Source organism: Ambystoma mexicanum, chromosome 3p (assembly GCF_040938575.1).
Source record: "Ambystoma mexicanum isolate Mex_15411 chromosome 3p, UKY_AmexF1_1, whole genome shotgun sequence".
In the NCBI taxonomy this organism is placed as follows: domain Eukaryota; kingdom Metazoa; phylum Chordata; class Amphibia; order Caudata; family Ambystomatidae; genus Ambystoma; species Ambystoma mexicanum.
The window spans coordinates 800,830,226-800,855,760 of NC_090925.1; the positions used below are offsets into that span (position 1 = coordinate 800,830,226).

General features: G+C 48.3%; 1 protein-coding gene across 3 annotated transcripts in view; it reads right to left on the reverse strand.

The window, feature by feature from the left end:
• The window catches only part of GSS (glutathione synthetase), a 912,719-nt gene that overhangs the window by 607,186 nt on the left and 279,998 nt on the right, over positions 1 to 25,535 (reverse strand). For all 3 annotated transcript variants that reach the window (XM_069651814.1, XM_069651815.1, XM_069651816.1), the window contains exon 4: positions 17,509 to 17,584. In XM_069651814.1, the coding sequence (XP_069507915.1) occupies positions 17,509 to 17,584 (76 nt within the window). The remainder of the gene's footprint in view (positions 1 to 17,508; positions 17,585 to 25,535) is intronic.

A 25,535-nucleotide genomic window follows, 5' to 3' on the forward strand; every position in this document is an offset into this window, starting at 1 on the left:
CCTTGAAATTTATCAACTGCTAACAGTTCAAATGGCATACAAATCAGATAGTAAGATGAAATCAACGATAGACACAGAAAGACGACAAGGTAAATTAAGCAATGGCAGAATACCGACTCCCGTCTTCCTAGGGACAGTTCTGTGTGAGGATCCCCCCCACCTGGGCAACCTGTAAATAAAGCGTATTGACAAGCCCAGTCCAATTATGCTTAATATAGTCTCGGGTCTTTCTAAAGGTTCAATGACCCCAATGTACCTGGTTTCGTAGAGTTCTTTGATGAGTCTTTGATGGGCCCTTCTTGAGTGAACTCCCTTTAAGGCAGGTCGTCAAGATTCCTTGGTGAAGAAAAGGTGAACGCTGTTGACGAATGCTCGTGAACGTCCTGTGAAGATGTGGCGTGCGGTGCACCTCGATGATAGTTTGTTGCCGCAAAGAGTCAATTAAGAACTTTGGGCCAGCAAGGGCGTCGGGTCATCGCGTCTGGCGTCAGTGATCGTGACCTGACCACAGCCGGCTTCCGGATCTTTGTCGGCATCTTTGAGGACTTTGGGTGGCGGGAAACCCACCGGTGGATTCTCCTCAGTCGATGCCCTTGACTTTCTCCAGCCGGACAAAGCGGTCGACGATGATGAGCACGCAGAGTCCTTGATTCAAGTGTCTTATGCAGTGGAGCATTGTGGCTCCGGTTGTTGTGCAGCACGGCTTCCAGTTGTCTTCGCTACTGGGCAACGCACTTCAATGGGCTTCCAGCGGTTATAGCAAACCTGCGAAACCTGGTCAACAACGATGGACTTGGATGTCCCGTTGCTTCACTTGGGTTTCCCTCTGCAATCCCCTTCTCTGGTCGGCAGCCTTTCGAGGGGAGCTTTGGCAAAGATCAGCTGGAGCAAGATGGTCCCTCAGTTTGGGAAGAGGTCCCCTAGCCAGGTTCTCTCTTGGATCAGTTCCTTGATAGTCACGCGTCTTTCAGATTAGCGAAGCACAGGATCAGCAATTATTTTTCTTCCAGCTGGCCCCAAGGTTAAGCATCAGCTTTTGACTTCAGCTTCTGAACGATTTCCATTAGTGAGAGGTCCCCAGATATACGGTTGGTCTGTCATTCACTCTGCTGGGTCACTCAGGCAACCAATCATTCAGAAGGGCATTCAGGCAGGCAGCCAGCCAATCGGGCTTGCAGTGCATTCAGGCCATTCTTCTACATACAGACACTCAACACGGAATGTGGATTCGCACAAGCACCCAGCCATTCAGCACTCCACACTGCATTCATACCAGTTTCGGGCAGGGCTGTAGCAGTCACTGTATCACACAACAGATACTAGACACCCATAACATGAAATGCGTATTTATCACGCACTCCATTCACCCAGGTCCCACCCCACGGGTGTACCCACAACATACAGTCATTGGGAAGGCTCCAGCCAGTCTGGCCTGGACTTCACCCTAATACCGTATATGGAACTTCCACCCAACAGCCATTCAGGGTAAGGGACAGAGTCAGGGCTTCCCGGGACTTAGAGAAAACAAGGTAGCAGGTGATGGAAGGCAAGAGGCCACGGGGACCATCTTGTCTCCCATCAGGAATCCACCGATTCCAATGACAGAGCCTTGGCATCCTAAAATAGAGGATAGTCATGGCACCCATCAATTCAGCAAGGGGCTGCCACCAACACGTACCCTGCTCTGTGGGCCAAACACAGGTGCCCAAAAACATACACTAGGAGTACAGGGTTTTACTCCCACCCTTAGTGCAGTAAGGGTCTGTACACCAATCCAAAAAGATGAAGAGCCGCACCGCCAGGAGTCCCACGTTAACTCCTGCGCGGAAAACAAGACAGAACATACATGATGAAGCAATAAATGACAAGGATACGGAGGCCCTGTCCCTAAGAAACTAGAGTGTTGCCTGATCAGAAAGGGTCTTTGAGGAAAGCAGCGTCCTGCCATTTGCATGGAGACACATCAATAACTTGCGGACAGAGAACGTTGAAATGAGACGTGCATTGGCGTTGTGGAATGGGCTGAACGCGTCTAATGAGGTCAGCTTCAGGGGCAGGTGTTTTGATTGATTGCCACGAACGCACATGAACTTAGGGTGAGCGATCCACGGATAAGATTTGCACAAGATGGCTGGCCACGCCCAACACGTTGTTTTCACATGGGTAAAAGTGAGGAAAACTAAGGTAAGATACATAAGAAATATTTTTACGATTGATCACTGTATGCACGAATGATTGGGACAGTAACATTTTTTAGCACACTATTCCTTTAAGGTTGCACACACAATTCGTGTCATGATCTCTGCTTCCAAAAGGTCAGGGTTTTCCCAACTCCCTTGGAAGCAGATCCATAACCCAGGTTCCGAGTGCCAACCAGTTCAATTGGACCTTTTGGACCCAGTCCTGGCGCCAGTGGCACCAGGCTCATAAATATGCCCAGTCCCAGCGCTGGAAGCGCCGGGCTCATAATGCTTGGGTGGACTTACCTGCAGCAGACCATGCTGCTTACTTGCCTGCCAGTTGAGCCTCTGATCCTCTTCTGTTTGGAACTATTTTTCCTGTTGGGTGGTGCTGGAGCCACTCCCTAGATTCAGAACACTGGAACTCTTCTGGAAAGCAGGAACTCTTTTCTTACCTAGGCGTGGCTGTGGAAGGAGACACCTAAGCACTAAGGGAGGCTATTTAAACCACACCCGATGGATGAATCTTGCTTTGCGTTATTCTGCATCCTCTGCAGCAGAACGCTCATCGTGTCTTCTGCATCTGATCCTGGGCCTAAGGAAAAGGGCTTACCATCCTGAATCCAGTCTTCAGCAACACCTATAAAGACAAGAAAGAACAGGTTAGCATTACGGTCTTCAGTGACAGCTCTTCACTTACCTGGTCCATCGGCTGTCACCAACGCCTCGCGCTGCATTCCGGCATCTGAAAGACAAAGGCTTACCTACTCTTCGTGCGCTCCGGAGGTCTTCACACTGCATTCCGGCATCTGAAAGACAAAAGCTTACCAACTCTTTGCACGCTCCGGAGGCCTTCGGCGCTGCATCCCGCATCTGAAAGACAAAACAAGGTGCGTTTAAAGAAATTGGGGAACTTTAATACTCACGTGCCATTACTCCTTTCCACATCTAACCCAGTGGGTATTCCGGCACCCTGCAGCCGCTTCAAACTTGTACCTGCAAAATAAAAAGACAGTTAGAGCGCATCGTGAAGCAGGCAACAAGCGCTTACTTACGTGCTTCCAGGCGCTTCTATTCATCACACGGGCTCCATCTTCAACTCACTTCAGCCCGTCATCCGCCATCGCCGGAACCCTGCAAAACAAGAAACATCATTACCAAAGACTTTAAAGACATTAGAATTACTCGAAACTTACCGTTCGTGCAGTAAACGACAGACAGCAGTCCTCTGAAGTCAAGAGGCCTGCTCCCCTTATCCAGTGAAGAAACTGGTTACAGCACCCTGCCCCGAGGCAGATGGAGAGCACGGCGTTCACTTACCTAAGGTGAGAGCGTTAACCTTTGGGGTTCTACAGGAGAAGAGAAAGGGAAGAAGAGAGAGACATTCAATAACCCAGTTCCTTAATCCCATATTTTCTATCTGCAGACATCTTACCCTTCAAGTCAGACATACAGTGCACAGAGGTCCAGCCCAAAGAGCCAGCCGTGTGTTACACATCACCTTTGCAGATACGGTATACGCCAAGTCAAGACCGGCGCCTCTACGGGAATCAGGTGAGCGTTACAATTCGGATGGGCGCATGACGGGATCAAACTGCTCAGGATGACAAATCCTCAGATCAAAGGGTTATATGAAGCTAACTATCCACCTATGTTGAAAGAAATTAAAACACAACTATCAAGATGGGGGTCCCCTTACTATCTCTTGGCTGGCTAGAATTAACTCTCTAAAAAAGGTTACACTTCCCAAAGTTCTATATATGTTCCAAGCGTTACCTATTTGGGTACCCATAACGTTCTTCCAGAAGCTGCACAGAGCAATCTCTAATTGTATATGGAATAACAAAACTCCAAGGGTAGCTTTCAGTATGTTAATGACCCCCCACAGAGAAGAGCGGAATGGGTCTCCACATTTTTGGAAATGCTACTAGGCAACTCAAAAATGGTGTACTCAAGGATTGATGCACGTGTGACATGAGGAAAAGGTGGATACAGATGGAGAGGGCATTTGGGGGCCGTTGGCTTGGGGATAAATTGTGGTTATTTAAACAACACCAACCTCCTAATATGCATGCAAGTGTGATCAGACGTTTAGTTGAGGATGTCTGGGATACAATAGTCAAGAATCACCAACTGGCGACGTTCCCTTCCCCACTTACCCCCTTATTCTTTAATCCCCAATTCACCCCTGGTCTTGAATCCAATGCATTCATGGAATGAAACATGTAGATTGTGAAAGACTCAGATCTGTTTCAAGGGAATTACCCTAAATCATTTTTACAATGTAAACAGGATTTTGGTCTTTGGGAAGCTAGTTGATTTCAATATTTCCAAGTCAGGCATTGGATCCTTGCCTCACCGCTCCATAAGGCGGCGGTAAGAGATCTTGCACCTTTTGAAAAATTGGTGACATCTAACCCAGGGGATAAACTCTTAACTCAAACTTACACTCATTGTTGGTAGATACAACTCGAAACTCTCAATATCTTATAAATTACGTTGGAATCTTAAATTAGGGGAGGAAGTGCCGGAAGAGGACTGGGATGTATTATGGAAAGAAATACCTACATGTACAAGGTCAATCCAAATCAGAGAATTTTCGTTCAAGTTAATGGTGCAATGGCACTATACGCCTGCTCGCCTAACGAAAATGAAACCTTCCGTTTCAGATAAATGTTGGAAGGAGTGCGGTGGGGTGGGCAATTGGAAACATGTCTGTTGGAATTATCTGGGATTGGGGCAATACTGGGAAGAGGTTGGCAAAAGCATGGTTCAAATGTTTGGCTTGCAAGAACCCAGATCCTTGAGATCATGTCTTTTGGTAGCAGGGTAGAGTTGGAAGAGCACTTTCGACAAGGCTCCAAACAAATGTTGAAGGCATTAGTTATGCTACAATTGGAAGCCTTGTTGGTGTTTGCCCAAAGGTGAAAGACGAAAGAACCACCTCATATCCGTGAATGGTTTTCTAAAGTTTGGAATTTTGTGGCCTTAGAATGGATTAGGTACTCTATACAGGAGCAACATGCTAACTTCACCAAAGACTGGAACATGGTGTTGAACTTTTTGTTGGATGATTACAATGTTGCGTTTTGCCCTCAAAAACTTTGTATATTGGGAATCGCTTGAATGAGTGGACATTGCATGAATTTATTATGCAGCCTATTCCACAGTTTATTGTTTGATGTATGCCCAGCAGAGAAAAGGGGCAAGGAAGTGGGTGTTGGAGGGGGCAGGGTTGGAGTGAACATTTGCTTATTATTAATGCAAAATGCCCATAAAAAATGTTTAAAAAAATAAAAATTCATATAAACAAAGAAAATATTCAACAGCGGAACACTAAACATACTATATGTGTAATTTGTTTTTTCAAACAATTTCAGAGGTCAACATGTATTTTTTGTTAAATAATGTTTACAATAGATACCTGTATAATTACATGATAGTTTGTATACGGTATTTCTTATAATCTTTGATTTGCCTATCAATCAGAAATACATAATTAGATTCATTATGACCATGTCAATTTTCCTTTTCATGTTTCCTATTCTTAAACCTCATAGAATACATAAGATAACAAATCAGAAATCTTCTAATAGAGCACATAATATGTATATAGTCAGTCAATTTAATTAAAAAAAAAGCAAGATAAATCCTATTCAAGGTCCATTCCTCTAGGTTTCAAGGAAAGTAGTTTTTGAATCCAATATATTTATTTTCTTTCTCGCATCTGTTTTTTTTTTTTGCCTCCTCTTGCTGGGATTAACTGCTTTAATATTATAAAGCAAACCTGTACAATATTATGACCCTTTTCAATACAATTTCAGCTACAGGAATTTCATGTTTTTAGAACGAATGTATGATTTATGCTCCACCCACCGTGTCTAAGCCTTTCTTGTTGCCATGTCAACGTAAAAAAAATCCCAGTCATTTTCTACCTAAAATGAGCCCATCAAGTTAAATTGCTCTCGGCATAGACTTTAAATGCACTTAAAAATAAAGAGAACATGCGCTGCATGTTTGTTGCTGAATAGGAGCATACAAATGCAACTCTTTTTAATGGTGTATAACCATTTCTTTAAAATGATTCTTCTAACTACACTTCACTGGATGTATTCCATAAGACAATGCATTACTTACCGTAAAAGCATTTCTGATGGTTGTATCTGCTTAGATTCACATGCTGCGCATTGTCCGACATCCAGTGGTCACTGCGGAGTATTGCTTTGTTTTTCGTAGTCGAAAAGGGGACGTCGACAAGGCGTGTCTGTAACACTATCCCTATAGTGACGTGCGTTGTACCCACAATCCGTCACGCGTCGAGGTCCCTCTGTTTGTATTTTTTCTGCCCCGAGGGAGCCTTCTATACGTGAGTGAGTACAGAAAAGAGAGATGTAGAAAGGTGTCTATGTTCCTTCCATCCAAGCAGGGAGGAAGGGTGGGCGCATGTGAATCTAGGCAGATACAACCATCTGACATGCTTTTACAGTAAGTAATGCATTGTCTTCTGATGTTTGTTAATCTGCTTAGAATCACATGCTGAAGAATTAAAAGAATTAAAAAAGACCCCACATTGGACATCAAAAACACTATCCAAGAAATAACCAGCTTTGCTTTGGAGCAAGGCTGGATCACAAACAAAGAAGAAAAATATCTTAATGCATCGGAGGGCAGAGTCCCAGCCTTTTATGCCCTCCCCAAAATTCACAAGAATGCAACAAACCCCCCAGGAAGACCCATCGTCTCCTGATGTGGTTCCATTATGGAAGCGATCTGTAAATTTATAGATCATTTCCTCAAACCACTGAGCCAGCTGACAAGAACATACCTAAGGGATACGATGGTCACTATCAATAAATTCGAGAACCTTCCCTTCAACCAGCCAACAGATCTATTGGTCACCATGGATATTGCAGCACTTTATTCCAATATCCCGCAGGAAGCTGCTATAGAATGCATCAGGGACCATCTTACTCATCACCTGACAGACAAACGGGTTCCAGTCAACTTTATTGTTGAACTTCTGGAATTAGCCTTGACAAGGAACTACTTTACATTTAATGATGATTACTTCATACAGATCAACGGAATGGCCATGGGAGCTGCTTTTGCTCCGAGTCTGGCGGTTATCTTCATGGCCAGTTACGAAGAAAAATATGTGTTTATATCACAGAACCCATACCTGAGCCACATTTCCAACTGGTTCAGGTATATAGATGATATCATCTTTATCTGGCATGGAACAACGTCAACACTCAATGAATTTCATAAATGGTTGAACCTTCGAACTAAAGAAATTCCATTTACTATGAACTATAGCCATGAAAATATCAACTTCCTCGATCTGAGAATAGAAGTCAATGAAGACAGACTTTCTTGTAATCTATTCAGGAAAGAAACAGACCGGAATACGCTATTACATTATAATAGCAACCACCACAGTAACTTACGGAACAACTTGCCATATGGGCAATTCTTAAGGGTTCGACGTAACTGTACGGAAACAGACCAGTTTAAAGAACATGCAGCGGATCTTGAGCAAAGACTAAGAGCAAGAGGGTACCCGAAGAAACTGGTAAGAAATACCAGTAAAAGAGCACTATACACTCCTCGTGAAAGCCTTCTTACTCCCAAGGGCAGGAGCATTGATAAAGACAGACTAACATGCGTAACTACTTTTGGACAGAATACCACAAAAATCCAGCACATTATCAGGAAATTCTGGCCACTAATACAGTTGAGCCTGCCGAATGAAACACCACCCAGAATAACACTCAAACGTGCAAAGAATCTTAAGGACCATCTAACCCATGCCCGCCTAAAGAAAACATCTAGGACAACCCTCTGGAATTTGAGGGATCTCTCGGGCCATCACCCATGCGGCCAATGTGTAGCGTGTAAATCTACCAAGAAAGTCAAAACGTTCAAGATTGGTAATAAAGATTGGACACTGAGGCACTTTTCCAATTGCAAAACCATCAATGCAATATACCTGATTGAGTGCCCCTGTGGCCTAAGGTACGTGGGTCAGACACAAAGACCAGTTAATAAACGGATAAATGAACACCGTTCACGTATTCGGTGTAAAACACAGAATGCCCCTTTGGTCTCCCACTTCCTAGAGCAACGCCACAACCCTAATGATATGACCTGGTGGGTTATTGATAAATTGGAGAGTAACACTAACATCAAAAATGCTCTGAAGCACAAGGAAGCTTGGTGGATTTTCAAACTCCAGACACTGACACATGGCCTCAATGAGGCAAAAGTGACTTGTGATTAAAAGGTAACTAGAGACTTGTGAGGTCTCACTGAGGGATTGACCATACCCTCTAGACACTCCGTTACTAATCAGCAGTGTGTCTTAGCATCTTACAGGAATAGCAGTCTATCCTTTCGTTTTGATTCACTAAAGGAAGTCTGAGATTTGACCACTGCCATGCCCAGTGTTACACGTCTCTCCATCAGGTGCCTTGTCATCTCACAGGAATAGTAGTCTATTCTTTCGTTTTGACTCACTACAGGATGTCTGTGATTTGACCACTGCCATCCCCAGTGTTTCATGTCTCTCTGGGGCAAATATAGCGGCAGTAGCTCGCCGCTCGATTTGCCCCAGAGATGCATAATATGCATCCTTTCGAACTTGGATGCTCCCAGTTCTCGGGACATCTTACATCGTTCCCCTATGTGTATCCAATGCTCCAAAGCTTTTGTTGGAGAGGGAAAACACTAGCGTCTCTCCGTGTGTGACGCCATTCGCACACGACACCACTCCGTCAGACCGTGTATACAAGTTTGCTACCATGACAACGGGAGCCTCTGTTAGACGCATGCGTGGGGTTCTATTTCTTCCACTAACCACCCACGCATGCGCAGTACATTATTTCCGGGGAACAGCTCCACCGAGATATCAGGATTAGCTCCGGCCATAACAGAGACAAACGTGGTATTTGTCTCCCTCTACCCGCTCTCAGGTAAGCACTTCTACACATCCGGCGAAACTTGCCCCGAACATTCTTTTCACAGTAGGCTGCTCCGCGCCTCTGTCTCCTTATATGTATTGACCCGGGCTCTCCTCTCTCTCTCATAGCTGCCTTCCGAAACTAGGGAGTCGCAGACGGCCTGTTCCATCCGGCAGCACGCCAGCCCATCCAGACCCTGCTACTGCACCAGGGCCTACGCCACCTAAATTGGCACTTAAGGTACTACGCCCGGTGTCCTGCATTTTTGCACTAACTGAATTGCGCTTTATACCGAGCCCTACTACAGGGATGGGTAACATGTAGAGGATGTGACATGGGGATTTCCCCATTCCTTTCACGTCTCTCCCTTCTCTTCTCTCCTAGAATTTTATGTTCTGTGTTACTTGTCCTGATTACAGTAGGACGCTTGAACTTTCACGTGTAGATGCATTTACAAGTGGAACCATACCTGCATGGCATTGACAGCTTTTTAGAATAAAACTGGAATTCCCCCCGACGCGGCGAAGTCCCGTGAACACACCCACAGGTTGGTCCTCCAGCAGCTCCAATATTGTATACAAATCAGATTTTGACTGATTTGGTCAATACTAATATATCAATATCCTTTTATAATGTTAATTCAATCAAGCCAGCACTTTGGTGCTTTTTTAATAGAAATTGAGACCCAATTCTAGTTCTCAACCTTCTTTCCTGCTTTCTCTCGTCTTTCTCTTGCTATCATACAGAGATCTCCAAACCTGAGGCCCAGACGAAGGCGTTCCACTCTTCAGCCGAAACGCCCCAAGGCCAAGCACAATCTGTGCACTGTTGACCTGTACAACCTGATAGGGGGCCCCTCCCCCTGGCATAGACCGATGGTTTTGGTCCTCTAACTTTCCAATTGATTTGTATACCTTGATTTGACCTTTTGCATCTTCTTGAATACAGTGGGGTAATTTTAGCACCTGGCTGTATTGAGGGACGATGCAATCGGTGTTCTTTTTCCTATTTCCCTGGTTGACTGTGTATGAATCACGAGCAATTGTTTTTGTTATACCAATTGGGTACCGCTCTGTTTGAATTTATTTCTTTACACCTGTGGGTTATCCATCTTTAGGTTAGACTTATTGACTAGCCTCTGTTCAAACATGGGGACCAAGTAATTGGTCAGTACACTTATCACAATTGTGTCAAAGAATAACGAAACCATTTTTTGAAATATATCAAAAAGTAAAACCGTATCTGTTTTTTGTTCAGTATGCATCAGTTTACTATTTCCTTTTCTTTACTGCACTATTAGATGATACTAACCCCACCTACTGTGCGAACAATTAATAGTGCTGTATTCATGCCTTATTTCTCTGTTTAGGAATGAGACAGTTTTGGAGTGTATATTTATTTCTTTTTGGTGAATTTGAAAAAACCAATGAATTGCATTTAAGTACTACTGAGTAGAAGTTATTTCCTAGCCTCTCGGCTTTGTCTTGGTTTGATGATTTAACAAGATATTTAAAGGTTATTGAGCTTACGTTTTGAAGCTCTATGTCCAAGTTTCCTTAAAATAGCATGATTAAGACACTCCAACATTAGGAGAGTGTTGACAAGTGTATCTGTGGTTGGAGCCCTTCTTTGTTCCATATAGAATCACATGCTGTGCATAGACTAGCGAGCAGTACCTGGAGTTGGCGGTGGGTTATGAGAAGGAACAGTAGAGAAAAGATTTCTTAATACTGCCTGTCCCACCTGGGAGTCAGATCTAGAGTGTGCATCTAGACAGTAGTGTTTTGTAAAGGTGTGCACAGAACTCCAGGTTGCCGCTTTGCAGATGGACTCAAGGGGAACATTTGCAATGAATGCTATGGATGCCCCAGTGCCTCGAGTAGAATGTGCTCTTGGCTTGAAGGGTAGTTCTCTCTTAGCAAGAGTGTAACAGAGATGCATTGAACAATCCATCTAGATCTAGTGGATTTTGAAACTGCATCTCCTTCTCTTCCTGCTGCCACCGAGACGAAGAACTGATTAGTCTTTCTCAGTGGTCTGGTTCTTTCCATGTAGAACATGACAGCTCTGCGCACATCAAGTGTATGCAGACTTTTTTCCCCCGAATTGGAAGGGTTTTGAAAGAACGTTGGTAGTTCTATTGACTGGTTTACATGGAATTTTGAGATGAATTTCGGTGCAAACCTTGGGTGTGTGCCTAGAACCACTTTATCTCTGTGAACTGTGACAAAGGGGTCTAGAACAGAAAGAGCCTGTAGTTCACTTACTTTCCTAATGGAGGTGATAGCTATTAGGAAAGCGGTCTTAAGAGTGAGGTCCTTAAGAGTTGCTTTGTGCATGGGTTCAAAGGGTGAGCCCATGAGTCTGGTAAGTACCACATTCAGGTCCCAGCCAGGAGCTGGGTTTGCTATCGCAGGGTGTATTCTCTTTACTCCCTCCATGAAGGCATTGATAACTGGGACTTTCCACCACAACACTTTAAGCTGGGAAGTGGTGTATGCAGAAAGTGCCGCTAGGTGGACTTTAATGGAATTGAACACTAGACCTGAGTCCAGTAAATGGGACAGGTACAGGACAATGTGCGTGGGGGAGCAGTCAACTGGGTTGATGCTTCTTCCTCTACACCAGATGACAAATCTCTTCCATTTGCTAGAATAACAGTGACGAGTGTTAGGCTTTCTAGCCTCCCTGAGGATGTCCATGCATCTCTGCGGGAGTTGCAAGTGTCCAAATTCTATGATCTCAGGAGCCAGGCTGCTAAGTTCAGGGTCTGAGGGCATGGATGCAGTGTCCTGCCCTTGTCCTGTGACAGCATGTTGTGCGGGCAGGGAAGTTTCACTGGGGGAGATAGAGACATCTCCATCAAGTGAGCGAACCATGGCTGCTGGGCCCACATAGGGGCCACTAGTATCATGGTAACTTGTTCCTGGTGCATCTTGTACATAATCTTGTTGAGAAGGGGAGTCGGGGGAAAGGCGTAAGCAAATTTCCCTGACCATGGAATCGATAGACCGTTCCTCTTGGATTGGTTCTAGGGGGTACCTGGAGGCGTAATCTTGGCATTGTGAGTTCTCCAGAGTTGCGAACAGGTCTATTTCTGGGAATCCCCATTGTGTGAAGACGTCGAAGACTATGTCTTCGTGCAACTGCCATTCGTACTCTGAGGGCAGAGGGAAGTCTCTGCTGAGTTCGTCTGCTAGCAGATTGAGTTCCCCTGGTACATGTTGCGACAGTAGGAACATGTTGTGTTTGAGAGCCCATTTCCAGATATTCTGGGACAGCTTGGACAGTCCTGGAGAGTGGTTGCCCCCTTGCTTGTTGAGGTAGTAGGTGGCTGTGGTGCTGTCCGTAAGGACCATTACTGTCTTCCCTTGTAGGTGTTCCTGGAAGGCTTTTAGTGCCTTGAACACGGCCAGTAGCTCCAGTAGGTTTATGTGCTTGGATGCTACGCTCTGAGTCCACACTCCGTGAGCAGTCTGATGGGATAGGTGAGCCCCCCATCCTGTGAGGGATACGTCTGTGGTTAGAGTGGCTTCCCCTGCGGGTGTGGCAAAGGGTTTCCCTCTTACCAGGTTTTCCTTTGTCCACCACCGTAGCGAGAGAACCAAGTCCTGCGAGACCACCACTAGATCGTCCCATTGTCCGCTGGCCTGACACCACTGGCTGTTGAGCCACTCTTGCATTGGGCGCATGCGCAGGCGCGCGTGAGGTACCAAATAAATACATGACGGCATCATTCCTAGCAAGCGCATCGCTTTGCGCACCATCACCTCTCAACCTGATACATATTGGGGGATCTGAAACAGCATGTTTTGGACCCTCTCGTTGGAGGGGAAGACGAGGCCGTCCTTTGTCCGAATTAGAGCCCTTAGGAATTGCTTGGTCTGACTGGGGTCTAAGCTGGACTTCTTCTCGTGGATGGAGAAGCCCAGTTGGAACAAAAGGTCTACAGTCTTTTGGGTATTGGAGAAGCATGTTTCGTAAGAATCCCCTGTTATGAGCCAATCGTCGAGGTAAAGGTATACTGGGATGGACAACCTGCGCAGGTGGGCCGCTGCCACTGCCAGTACTTTCGTGAATACCCTCGGTGCAGATGCTATGCCAAAGGGTAGCACTCTGAACTGGTAGTGTTTGCCCTCTATCATGAACCTGAGGTATTTTCAGTGCACCGGCAACATTAAAATATGAAAGTATGCATCTTTCATGTCGAGTGTTGTCATGTAATCCCCCTGTGCTAGCAGTGGGATCACTTCCTGTAAGGTTACCATACAAAACTTTTGGGGCTTGACAAACTTGTTCGCTGGGCGCAGATCTAATACAGGGCGCAACGGAAGTACACTGAATAAATACCTTCCGTTACCTGAGATAGATGCACGACCTCTATAGCCCCTTTTTCCAGTAGCTGGTCCACTTCTTGGAGAAGGATGGCGAGGTGTTCTGGTGTCATGCGTCGTCCCCTCGGGGTTCTGTATGTTGGGGAACTGTTGAATTCTATACAGTAGCCGTGGGCTATGGTGGATAGTACCCAGCGGTCTGATGTTATTCCCTCCCATGCTGGAAGAAAGGATGTTAACCGGCCCCCGACCGGCGATGCATGTGAGGGGACCTGATTCTTTGTGTCACTTGGTGTTGTTGGTGGCTTGGGAGCCTCTAGGGGTGGAACCCCGACCTCTCCCCTTGCCACGGTGTTGACCTCTTTGATTGTACTGACCACTATTACTTTGGTAGTTGTTGGCAGAATATTTAAGTTGTTGATTCTGTCGCTGGCGTTGGCCACGAAAAGAACGCTCGTTGCCAAATCCCCGCCTGTTAGGGGGCTTTGAGATTTGGTCCAAGGTCTTTATGGTATCAAATTCTTTTTCCGCATTTTCCAGTGCGTCATCCACTCCCTTTCCAAAGAGGTTAGACTCTTCAATAGGCTTGTTAATGAGCGCCGCTTGCGTTTCCGCCTTAAACCCGGAATTGCAAAGCCAGATGTGGCGCTTCAGCAGAATTCCCTGTACCAAAGAGCGGCCAGCAGTTTCTGCTGCATCGAGGGTATTCTCAACGATGCTTTGGTTGACCAGAGACCCTTCATTAACTGTAGCCAGCAATCGAGTTTTTAGGGGTTCAGGGACTTCCTCGATGTCCTGCTTAAGCTTTCCCCATTGCGCATCAGCGTAGCTTGCCAGCAATGTGTTATTATTGGCAATCCTAGTTTAGAACGCTGCCGAGGTGGTAATTCTTTTGGCTAGGGCATAAAGCTTTTCCCCCTCTTTATCCGGGGGTGCCTCGCTGGTAGACAGTGGAACCCCAGCCCTTTTCCTAGTGTTAGTCACCACTAAGGAGTCCGGGATTGAGTGACCCTTAATATATAGTGGGTCTGATTGAGAGGGTGAGAACAATTTTTCAATTCTTGGATTAACCCCTCTTACTAGTGCAGGGGTGGCCAGTGAAGAGTTGATTCGTCTCTTAACAGAGGCGAGTATTGGAATTGTTTGGCTGGTGGGGGGGTTTTCTTTGATAATCCTTTCCCCGGAGTCAGTGTCTGGAGTGACCTCCCCAGTTTCGACCTCAAAATGTGCTGCTGCCTTCCTCAGCAGCGCTTTAAAGGTGAGCTGATCGTCAACAGGCGAAGGGTTCCTGACTGGTGTGGTCTGAGGAGACCTGATGTCTATAATGTCTGGCTCTGTAGACCCTGATGGTGACTGCCAGGGATTTGGGTCACCCTCACTTGTGTCTTCCTCGTACCCTTCCTCACTTATGTTAGTGTCCTCATGGAAGCCTTCTCCCTCTTGTTGGTTGTCATCATTAATGAACTCCTCTCCTTCCTGGAAGTGAGTGTCCTCTTCGGTGAGGTCGTAAGAGTTCATATCCTCCTGAAAGGGGTTATAGAACAACTTCGGGTATTTAGCCCTTGGACTTTCTAGGAGTACCTCCCTAGGTCTTTTAGGTGTCCTATTTTCTGCATGAATCGGTCTAACTTGTCCATACAGGACTGGAACTTCTCTAAGGTCCACTGAGGTAGGCCAGTGCGGTCTGGGAGTGAAAAAGGAGTTTCTTCTCCTTGTATTCGCCTAGATCTGTCCCATAGTGTCTAAGATAAGGTGCCTTCGCCTTCTGAGAAGTGTTCTGGCAGGCTAGGGCTTTCCGTCGACGGTGAGAGCTGTCCCAGCCTACTTTCCGGCGCCTTCGGCGTTTCTTTGGCCTTGTGCGCGGTTTTCCGCGTGTCACTTGTCGCCCGTCTCTGGCCGTCCCTAGAAGATATACGCGCGAGGCTTTCGGCGATCATTCTCTCTGCCGAGGGATCGCTCGCCGTCGCGCTAGGTACCGTCGATTCTTTACTGGCAACGTGCGCACTCTTACGAGGTGCGTCGCCGCCTGAGGGTTTCGGGTTAGCGCCCTTATTTCCAGAGTGCCCGGTCGCCTGTCACGGAAGCGGTGGCGGGGAGGGCTGGCGACCCTTACGGTCGGCGGAAGACGTCGGTGGGTCCGGCGCCTCCGTTGGCGCTATGGCTGCCTTCGTCTTCGACGAATGCGTGCCGTGGGGTATGTGTTTATGGGATTTCTTGTGTGCGTCCTTGTCGACGGGGTGTTCATCCCCATAAGCTGGGCGTGAGCCGGGCTTGTCGGGGCCGGGGACGGACGAAGAGGAGCGAGAACGCTCCCTCGAGAGGTCTACAACCTCCGTTACGGGGGCCGTGTAATCACTGTCCTCGTCACATTCGGCGGCGGCGGGCGAGCAATCTGACCTAGACATGGCGTAGGCCGCCCACCTTTTGACCCTGCGGTCCTTTATCGTTTTGGGCTTAAGTAACTTACAGGCCGCACAGCCGTCATCCTTGTGATCGAGGGGCAAGCAACGGTTGCACCGTTTGTGCTTGTCCTTCCAGGTATATTTGCCTTTGCAAAGTGGCCAAAACCTAAAGGGCGTCCTCTCCATAGCTGAGGGCAAGAAGTGTGATTACGACCTCGAAAGAGAGGGAGGGGAAAGAGAAAGGCATTCTCGGAGTGAAAAGAAAAGATCACACAACCCCATTCTCCCTACTGTGTAAGGCCGGTGAGGCCAGGCCACGTGTTCGGCAGCGCGGAAGGATCTCCTCCGCTCGTCCTTCCGTCGAAGATCTTGCTCGGCGGAGAAACAGCTTGCAGCTTCGTCGAGGGAGCGAACTATGTGTTAGATATTAATAATAATAAACGACCAAGGGTTGAAGAAAGGATTTCGCAATGTCTCTCGAGGAGCTCCGCATAGAGGCGAGCAATAACTGGGTGGAAAAAAACAATCTGAGGGACCTCGACGCGTGAGGGAGTGTGGGTACAACGCACGTCACTATAGGGATAGTGTTACAGACACGCCTTGTCGACGTCCCCTTTTCGACTACGAAAAACAAAATGCAATACTCCGCAGTGACCACTGGATGTCGGACTATGCACAGCATGTGATTCTAAGCAGATTAACAAACATCAGAAACTACATTACTGTTGCCACAAGTAGATGTATGATGAAGAGGAATTTTAAACTTCTGTGTGGATGTACAACTGTGTTTTCCTTCAAAACATTATCACAATTCTGGCTGTTCTCACATAGTACTGTGCCCCTTTTCTCAAATTGGTACTCTACATCACTCTTGCACATAGCATGTTCTAATAGATCTCTTATAGATTGACTTTCGATATGCAAAAGCTGATAAATCCTGTGATATAGTATGCAAGATAGGGCCCATTTCAAGCAGTTTCCAATTTCTGTTTATAGTTTGTGGATTTGTTTACTCTGTTCAGAGTATGTTGTTACATATTATTTTGAACCTCCAAGCAAGAAATAATTATAGGAGAAGAGTTAATTACTCAATTTGAGTGCAGGAAATCCAACAACAGGGGATCTGTTACGGTTTGTATTTTTAACTAAACCTAAGAACGTAGTGAACAACTATTCTGTTAAGTTGTTTTGTACACATTCTTGGCCCAAAGGGAGTGATTTGTTAAGAAATATTATGACAAATAACTTGTTTTTGGCATGTTTTGTTTTAACATTCTCTTTTTTAATTTTTCAACACAATGAATCAAAGACATTGCAGAATACTGAGGTTTCCATAGCATGAAACCGGTCACAAAAACTATTACAAGTAGCATATGGGCATACAAAAGAGATGCCCGGTAAAGAGCATGGCCTGTATTTCATCCCATTTACCCCACTACTGACGCTCTCTAACATGAATGAACCTTCCAAAGAGGTTTTAGTTTTGTTAGGGAATCTCAAAGATACAGAAATCTTGAAGATATAGGTACAACAAACAGTTAATATGAAGGTCAAACTGCAAAAAGTAAGCGACAGTCAGTGCATTGTTAAAACAGTCAATCTCATTTTCACAATTATGTTGTTTGACTCTTACCTGAGCAATTCCTTCTTTGAGCACTTGCTTGTAGATTTTAAAAAGATGGGCAATGAAATCATCCACTTTTACAGTACTGAAAATTAAAATAGATGTGAGATGTTAACTAATACATGACATTTAAAAGAAAATGGGTACCAATAATTTGCTGTAGGGCGCTTTAAAGGGTACGTTTCTATCTGCAATAACAAATCCCTAATTAGCAGAGTCTATTAAATAAAATGAGCAGTTGTCATTACTCAAAGTAGAAAGTGTGACATGCATTACTTACCGTAATAGCATTTCTGATTATTGTATCCGCTTAGATTCACATGATGTGCATATGGTCCGACATCCAGTGGTAACAGCGGAGTATTGCATCTTGTCTTTCGGGGTCCAAAAGGGGACATCGGCATAGGCGTGTCTGTAACACTTTCCCTATCGTGACGTGTAGTGTACCCAAAATCCTTCACGCGCCGAGGTCCCTCCCGATAGTATTTTTTCTGCCATGAGGGAGTCCAAGGCTATTGTGAGTGAGTATATAAGGAACAAGTTACTTACCTGTAACTGTTGTTCTCCAGCATGGGTCTGGCATGGATTCACATGCTCATGAATATTCCCCGTCAGGCTAGGAATCCTCGGTAAAGAAAAAATCAGTATCAGTTTCGTTTCTGATCTGTCTTTCTTAGTAGTAACCAATCACTGATCTCTAGGTCATACTGCCCCCAGCCAATGACTGCCCTCTCCCTAAGCCCCTCCCCTGGCAGCCATCCTCAGATTTGGTAGCACGTAAAGTGGCAGTATGACCAAGTGAAGAGCCTCAGAGGGGAAGGAGGGAGGGTTCGCATGTGAATCCATGCCAGACCCATGCTGGAGAACAACAGTTATAGGTAAGTAACTTGTTCCTTCTCCAGCATGGGGTATGGCATGGATTCACATGCTCACGAATATAAGAACACATAGCAGTATACACATGCACAACCACGGGAGGTGGCAACAGGTTCAACATTAAGCAATACAACAACTCAACATTAAGCATCTCTTACCTCCTCACCAGGCTCACCTTAAGTGAACAGGTTGCGCAGCACTGCTTGGCCGACCCTGGACTCCTCCCTGGAGTCCCGATCGACGCAGTAGAATCTTGTGAAGGTGTGCGTCGACCTCCACGTAGCAGCCCTGCAGATGTCCAGCAGGGGCACACCAGACAGGAACGCCGTGGTAGCAGCGTTCGCTCTGGTCGAATGGGCTCTCGGACAGCCGGGCAGCGGTCGGTTTGCCAACCGGTGACAGTGCATGATGCAGCCGGAGAGCCATATGGAAATGGAAGCCTTCGAGAGAGCCTTCCTTTGATTCACAGGTCCAAAGTTCACAAACAGCTGTGATGTCTTCCGAAAACTCTTTGTGAGGTCCACGTAGAACTTCAGCGCTCTAGCTACGTCCAGCGAGTGCAGAGTCCTCTCGGCCTGCGACAAAGGCGACGGGAAGAAAACTGGCAACACCAAGGGCTCGTTGAGGTGGAAGTCCTACGGCACCTTGGGCATAAAGGAGGGGTGAGTCCTCAGCACCACCCTTGTGTCGTGAAAAGTCAAGTATGGAGGCTTGCAAGATAGGGCCTGGATCTCTCCCACTCGTCGTGCGGAGGTGATGGCCACGAGAAATGCAGTCTTCCACGACAGGAACTTCAACGGCGCCGAATGCATAGGCTCGAATGGGGCCCCCATGAGCCAGCACCACGTTGAGTTCCCATGCCGGTGGGAACGATTGGAATAGTCCCTTCATAAATTCCTTCACCAGGCGATGAGACCACAAGGACGCCCGTCCTGTAGTTGTATCGGGAGATGGCAGCCAGATTTATCTTGATGGAGGCGTGAGCCAGTCCAGCTTTGGCCAGCGACAGTAGGTACGGCAATACTGGAGGGGCCGTAATCCGCAGAGGGTTAATCTTCTGTGCACAGCACCAGACAGAGAACATCTTCCACTTATGTCCATAGCACTTGAGAGTTGAGGACGCCCTGGCTTTTGCAAGAACCTCTCTGCAGTCAGCTGGGATATCGTATCCTCCAAACTCTAGTGCTGCAGGAGCCAAGCCTGTAAATTCAGCGATTCCGGGTCATGATGAAGAATGGCGCCTCCTTCTCTGGAGAGAAGATCTGCGTCCATCGCCAGCTACAGAAGGTCCGGGAACCAGATCTGTCTCGGCCACGCCGGTGCGACGAGGATCATCCTGCACCTGGACCTCTTGAGCTGGTTGATGAGACGGAGCAGCAACGGTAACGGAGGGAACGCATACAGGAACAGGCCGTCCCAAGGGAACGAGAAAGCATCGCCCATGCTCCTCGGCTGTGGGAACCTGCTGGTGAACCTCTGGCACTTGGAGTTTGTCACTGTCGCGAACAGGTTTGTTTGTTTATTCACTTTTTATGTGCGCCAGACCCAGGGGTAGCAGGGCGCATAGGCAAGAAAATGCAAAGCTTACAGGTTACATCAGAGCATAGCGTGCAATATAAAATACAGTAATTACAAAGTATACAAATTCGAGAAAGGTCAATCACGTTACAGGTTATATCATGGCAGAATGTACAATAGAAAATACCGTGAAGTCATAGGACACAGATAATTACAAAATATACATGGGACACAGTTAGTTACAAATATACAAGGTTCAACTGAGGGAAATCAGGGTTGTAGGTGACATAGGTCATGTGAGGTCAGTCGAGGTGAGGAGTTCAATCTGGGGTTTGCCCCATCGTTGAAAGAGCCGATCCACCTGGTCCTGGCGTAGTTCCGACTCGTGGCACGAGCGCAGCTCCCTGCTGAGTGAGTCGGCGATGGTGTTTTTTATTCTGCCAAGTGGAAGGGAACCAGAAACATCCCCTGGGCGATGGCCCAGTGCCACAGATCCTGGGCCTCCTTGGATAGGGCTGGGGATCTGGTGCCTGCCTACTTCCGGATGTAGAACATCGTGGTGGTGTTGTCGGTGAAGATCCTCACCACATTGTCCTTGAGGGAGGGAAGGAACAATTTGAGCGCCCAGAACACGGCTCGTAGCTCCAGGATGTTGATGTGGAGAGACCTCTCCTCCGGGAGCCAGAGGCCTCTTGCGTGGAGATCTCCGGTGTGGGCTCCCCATACCTCCAGGAAGGCGTCCGTCGTCACCGTCTCCTGATACGCAGGGGTCTGAAAGTCTGTGCCTGACGTGAGGTGCGCACGGGTACCCCACCATAGAATCGCCCGACGGAACTCCTCATCGAGCGGGATCCTGTCTTCGAAGCTGCCCGCCGCTTGAATCCAGCAGGCGTCGAGGAACTCTTGTAGCAGACACATCCGAAGTCTGCAAAGGGGCACAAGGTATATGCATGAGGACATCATCCCGAGGAGGGACTTGATGGACCTCACCCTGGCCACATCCGTGGCTAACAGGCGCTGCACATTGCCCAAAATGGCCTTCGTATTTTCTTCCGACGGAGATGCCAATCGCTCCACTGTATCGAGCTTCGCTCCCAGAAACAGTGCTACCTGCGACGGAACCAGGTGGGATTTGGGGTAGTTGATGGCGAATCCCAGTTCCGTGAGCAGGCGGACGGTCCTCGCTATGTGTTCAACAGCGAGTTCTCTTGACCTTGCACGGATTAGCCAGTCGTCCAGGTAGGGGTAGACGTGGATCTCCTGCAGGCGCAGCCGCGCTGCCACCGGTGCGAGGCACTTGGTGAACACCCTGGGTGCCGACTTTAATAAGAACGGCAGGGCCCTGAATTAGTAGTGACGCCCCTGGACTACGAATCTGAGGAACTTTGTGTCCTTTTAGAATGGGGATGTGGAAGTAAGCATCCTCCAGGTCCAACGACGATAGGAAGTCGCCCTCCTCCAGCTGTCCCAGCACGTGCTGGAGGGTGACCATCCTGAATTTCTGTGCCTTGATGTACTTTAACCGACGCAGGTCCAGGATGGGGCGCCAACCGCCTGTCTTCTTTCTGACGAGGAAGTACTTTGAGTATACTCCGCAGCCCCGGAGCCTCATGGGGACGAGCTCGATGGCACCTTTCTTGAGCATCGCCCTTACCTCCAACAGCAGTTGAGGGACGTGATTCTCCTTCCTGGCCACGGGAGGAATGCGAGGACACTTCTTTTGAAATTCTAGCGAGCGTCCGCGGTCCAGGGTGTCCAGCACCCAACGGTCGGTGGTGATGGACTCCCACACGCTGACGTACTTCGTCAGCCGGCCTCCCACCGGGGTGCTTCGGTGGAGGCCCGACGCTACGGCCGATTCAGTCCTGCTTGGAAGAGGCCTTGCCGCCTTGGCCTCCTTGACGACGGCGGCGAGACCCTCCTTGCTTGCCGCGACCTCTGTAGGCCTCCTAGGACGCGGAACGGGCCGCCTGGCGGTACGCAGAAGCACCAGCGCTGGATCCCTTGGAGGCTCCCTGTCTGCCTCCGGAGCTCCGAAAGGGCCGCCGTTGCTGAAGAACTCCTAGGGCTCGGGCTGTCTCTGTGTCGGTCTTGATGGCCTGGAGGGACTCATCCACCGTCTTCCCAAACAGGTTGTTGCTGTCAAACGGCATATCCAACACTCTGGTCTGGACGTCCTGGCGAAAGTCTGTAGCCCTGAGCCATCCTCCTCGTCGAAGGCAAACCCTGTTGCCCAGCTGGCGAAATCCGGTATCGGCAATGTCCGTTGCCACCGTTATGGCGTGATCCAACGCCACCTCATCTTCCCTTCCTGCAGAATCTGTAGGGCCTCCGCCCTCTTGTCGTCGGGTAGGAAGTCTAGCAGGGGAGCTATCTTGAACCAGAGCTCCCTGACGTAACGGGCCACAATCGCTAAGGCATTGGCCGCCTTAATCGTCGTCGCCGCCGACGAGATGACTCGCAATTCCATGGAGTCCAACTTCTTGCCCTCGCTGTCCAGCGGGGAAGTGGAAGTTGAAGCCGCCGCACCCGCCGCTTTCTTCTTGGCCGCTGCCGAGACGACCGAATCCGGCATAGGCTGGGCCCTGAGGCACAAGGGAACGGCGTTGGGGACCCGGTACTTCTTCTCGTACCTGTCCCTCTTGGCGAGTGTCGTGGAAGGGTTCTTCAGGATAGCCAGCCCTTCGTCCCAGATGTCGTCGAGCAACGGTACCGCGAGGACCGTCTTTCTCTTGGCCTCCCCTCATTGGTAAAGAAAGCCTTCCTTTTTCTGTTCCTCAGGGCAGAGCTGGAAGAGCTTGGATGCCCTGGCTATCATTTCGTGGAAAGAGCCAATTTCATCGGGCGGAGAGGCCCAACGGGGGAAGGGGAGGGTGATTAAGGAATGTCCATTGTATCATCGCCACCGTCGTCGTCCGTCCCCGTCGCTGTATCCGTCGCCGTATCATCCCGAGGGGCCGGCGAGGGGGATGAGGGGTCCACAGGCCTTGTGGGCACGAAGGGCGGTGCGGGGTGGACTCTCCTCCGCTTGTTCGGAGGGCTTCCCGACGGTCCAGGTTCTGGATCCTCCGTCGGGGTCCGTGGTAACCTCGTCCTTATCTCAGTACATAAGGACTGGATCGCCAACAAAATGGCCGCCGAGCTATCCTGGGGCTCGGGCAATGGCTGCGACGGGCGGGATGGCTGCTCTACTGGGCCCTCGTCGTCGCCATCTTCGATCACCTCAGCAGGATCCTTCCCCTGGAATCGAACCTCTCGTTGAGGCCTTCGAACTGCTCGTTGAGGCCTTTCACGGTTTCCACCAGATCCTCCTCGGAGGCTGAATCCGAGTCCGTAATGGCCACCGCTCCCCCCTCTTTTTCCACGGGGGTCTTAACGATGGGCTGGAAAGAGGATTCCCTCCGCGGTGGCTTCGCCAAGGCCGCTGCGACAACCTCGATAGAGGCCTTTGCCTGGTGGATCAAGGCCCTCACCACCTTAGGTGCGTCCTTGGCCTTTGCTTTGGGGGGAGGGTCCTCACCTCGCTCCCCCTCGGCTCCCTTCGAGATCGACCGGGGCCTCTCCAGAAGCTTACCCGGGTTCTCGGACTTCCTCTTCCCCGAACCAGAGCGCTGGCTCGCGGTTGATCGTGCCGGGGAAGTCGCACCCTGCTTGGCAGCCGAAGAGCCCGACCTTTCGGCGCTCCCGTTGTCTGCGGACTCGCGGTGCTTGACCTTCTGTTGGGCCCCCGTCACGGCGGCGCCCTCATAGGACTTAGAAGACCGCTCAGACTTTTCTTCGCCTTCTCACCTGCTGTGCCCTTCTCCAGCCAGGTGGCGAGGCGGGAACGACGATCTTGCTTGGTCCGTTGCGACAGGTTCTTGAAGAACGCACAGTCCTTTTCCACGTGCGTCTTGTCCTCATGAAGGCAGTAGAGACATCTCGAATGCTCATCCTCGAAAACATTTTGCAATCCGAATCCCGGGCAGCTCCTGAACAGCTTGGATCCGGGATTCGAGCTTCCCTTGTTCTGGGCAATGTCTGTTGAGGTAGGCCTCAGATCTTCTGGAACCTCCAAGAAGCGTAACTCGATGAAAACTTCACCCTTGAGGGGCGTAGAAGAATTCCGAAACGGGTCCCCGTTATCGGAAGTGGAAACGGTGGAGCTTGAGGCTCGATTAAACCGAAAAAATGAGAAAATCTCCCGAAAAAGTGCGAAAACGCAGTAAAAGCTCGAGAGCTAAAGCACAAGGACTCCCAACACTTGAACGTGCGGTAAAAATCTGAGGATGGCTGCCAGGGGAGGGGCTTAGGGAGAGGGCAGTCATTGACTGGGGGCAGTATGACCCAGAGATCAGTGATTGGTTAATACTAAGAAAGACAGATCAGAAACTAAACTGATACTGATTTTTTCTTTACCGAGGATTTCCAGCCTGACGACGGGGAATATTCATGAGCATGTGAATCCATGCCAGACCTCATGCTGGAGAAAGAGAGAAAGTAGTAAGACGTCGATGTCTCTTCCACCCTGAGCGGGGAGGTAGGGAGGGCGCATGTGAATCTAAGCAGATACAATCATCAGAAATGCTATTACGGTAAGTAATGCATGTCTTCTGATGCTTGTTAATCTGCTTCGAATCACATGCTGTGCATAGACTAGCGAGCAGTACCCAGAGTTGGAAGTGGGTTGTGAGAAGGAACAGTAGAGAAAATATGTCTTAGTACCGCTTGTCCCACCTGAGAAGCAGACCTATAATGAGTGTCTAGGCAATAGTGTTTTGTAAAGGTGTGTACAGAACTCCAGGTTGCCGCTTTGCAAATGGACTCAAGGGGAACATTTGCAATTAATGCTATGGATGCCCCAGTGCCCATGAGTAGTATGTGCTCTAGGCTTGAAGGGCAGTTCTCTCTTAGCCAGAGTGCAACATAGTGTGAAGCATTTAACAATCCACCTTGAGATAGCTGATTTAGAGACAGGATCCCCTTCTCTACCAGCTGCCACTGAAACAAAAAATTGTTTTGTTTAACTCAGTGGTTTGGTTCTTTCCAGGTAGAACATGACTGCCTTGCGCACATCTAGTGTGTGTAGGCTTCTTCCGGCCATGCTAGTGGGATTCTGGAAATAGGTAGGTAGTTTAATCGATTGGTTCACATGGAACTTCGAGATGAATTTAGGCGCGAATCTGGGGCGAGTGTGCAGAACTACCTTATTCCTGTGGACTGTAACAAAAGGGTCTAGAACAGAAAGTGCCTGTAGTTCGCTAACCCTTCTATTAGAAGTGATAGCCACAGGAAGGCCGTTTTATAAATCAGACCTTTTAGACTTGCTTTATGCATTGGCTCAAAGGGAGATCCCATGAGCCTGGTCAGAACCACATTTAGATCCCATCCAGGAGCTGGGTGAGAAATGAGAGGATAAATCCTCTTAACCCCTTCCATAAATGCCTTAATCACCGGTATCTTCCACCACAACACCTTTTGTTGAGATGTGGTGTAGGCTGAAAGCGCAGCCAGATGAACCTTTAGGGAACTGAAGACCAACCCAGTGTCTAACAGATGGGTTAGGTACAGCACAATGTGTGTGGGTGAGCAATTGATGTGATTGACGCCCTTGGAATTACACCAGATGACAAAACGTTTCCATTTGCTGGCATAGCAATAAC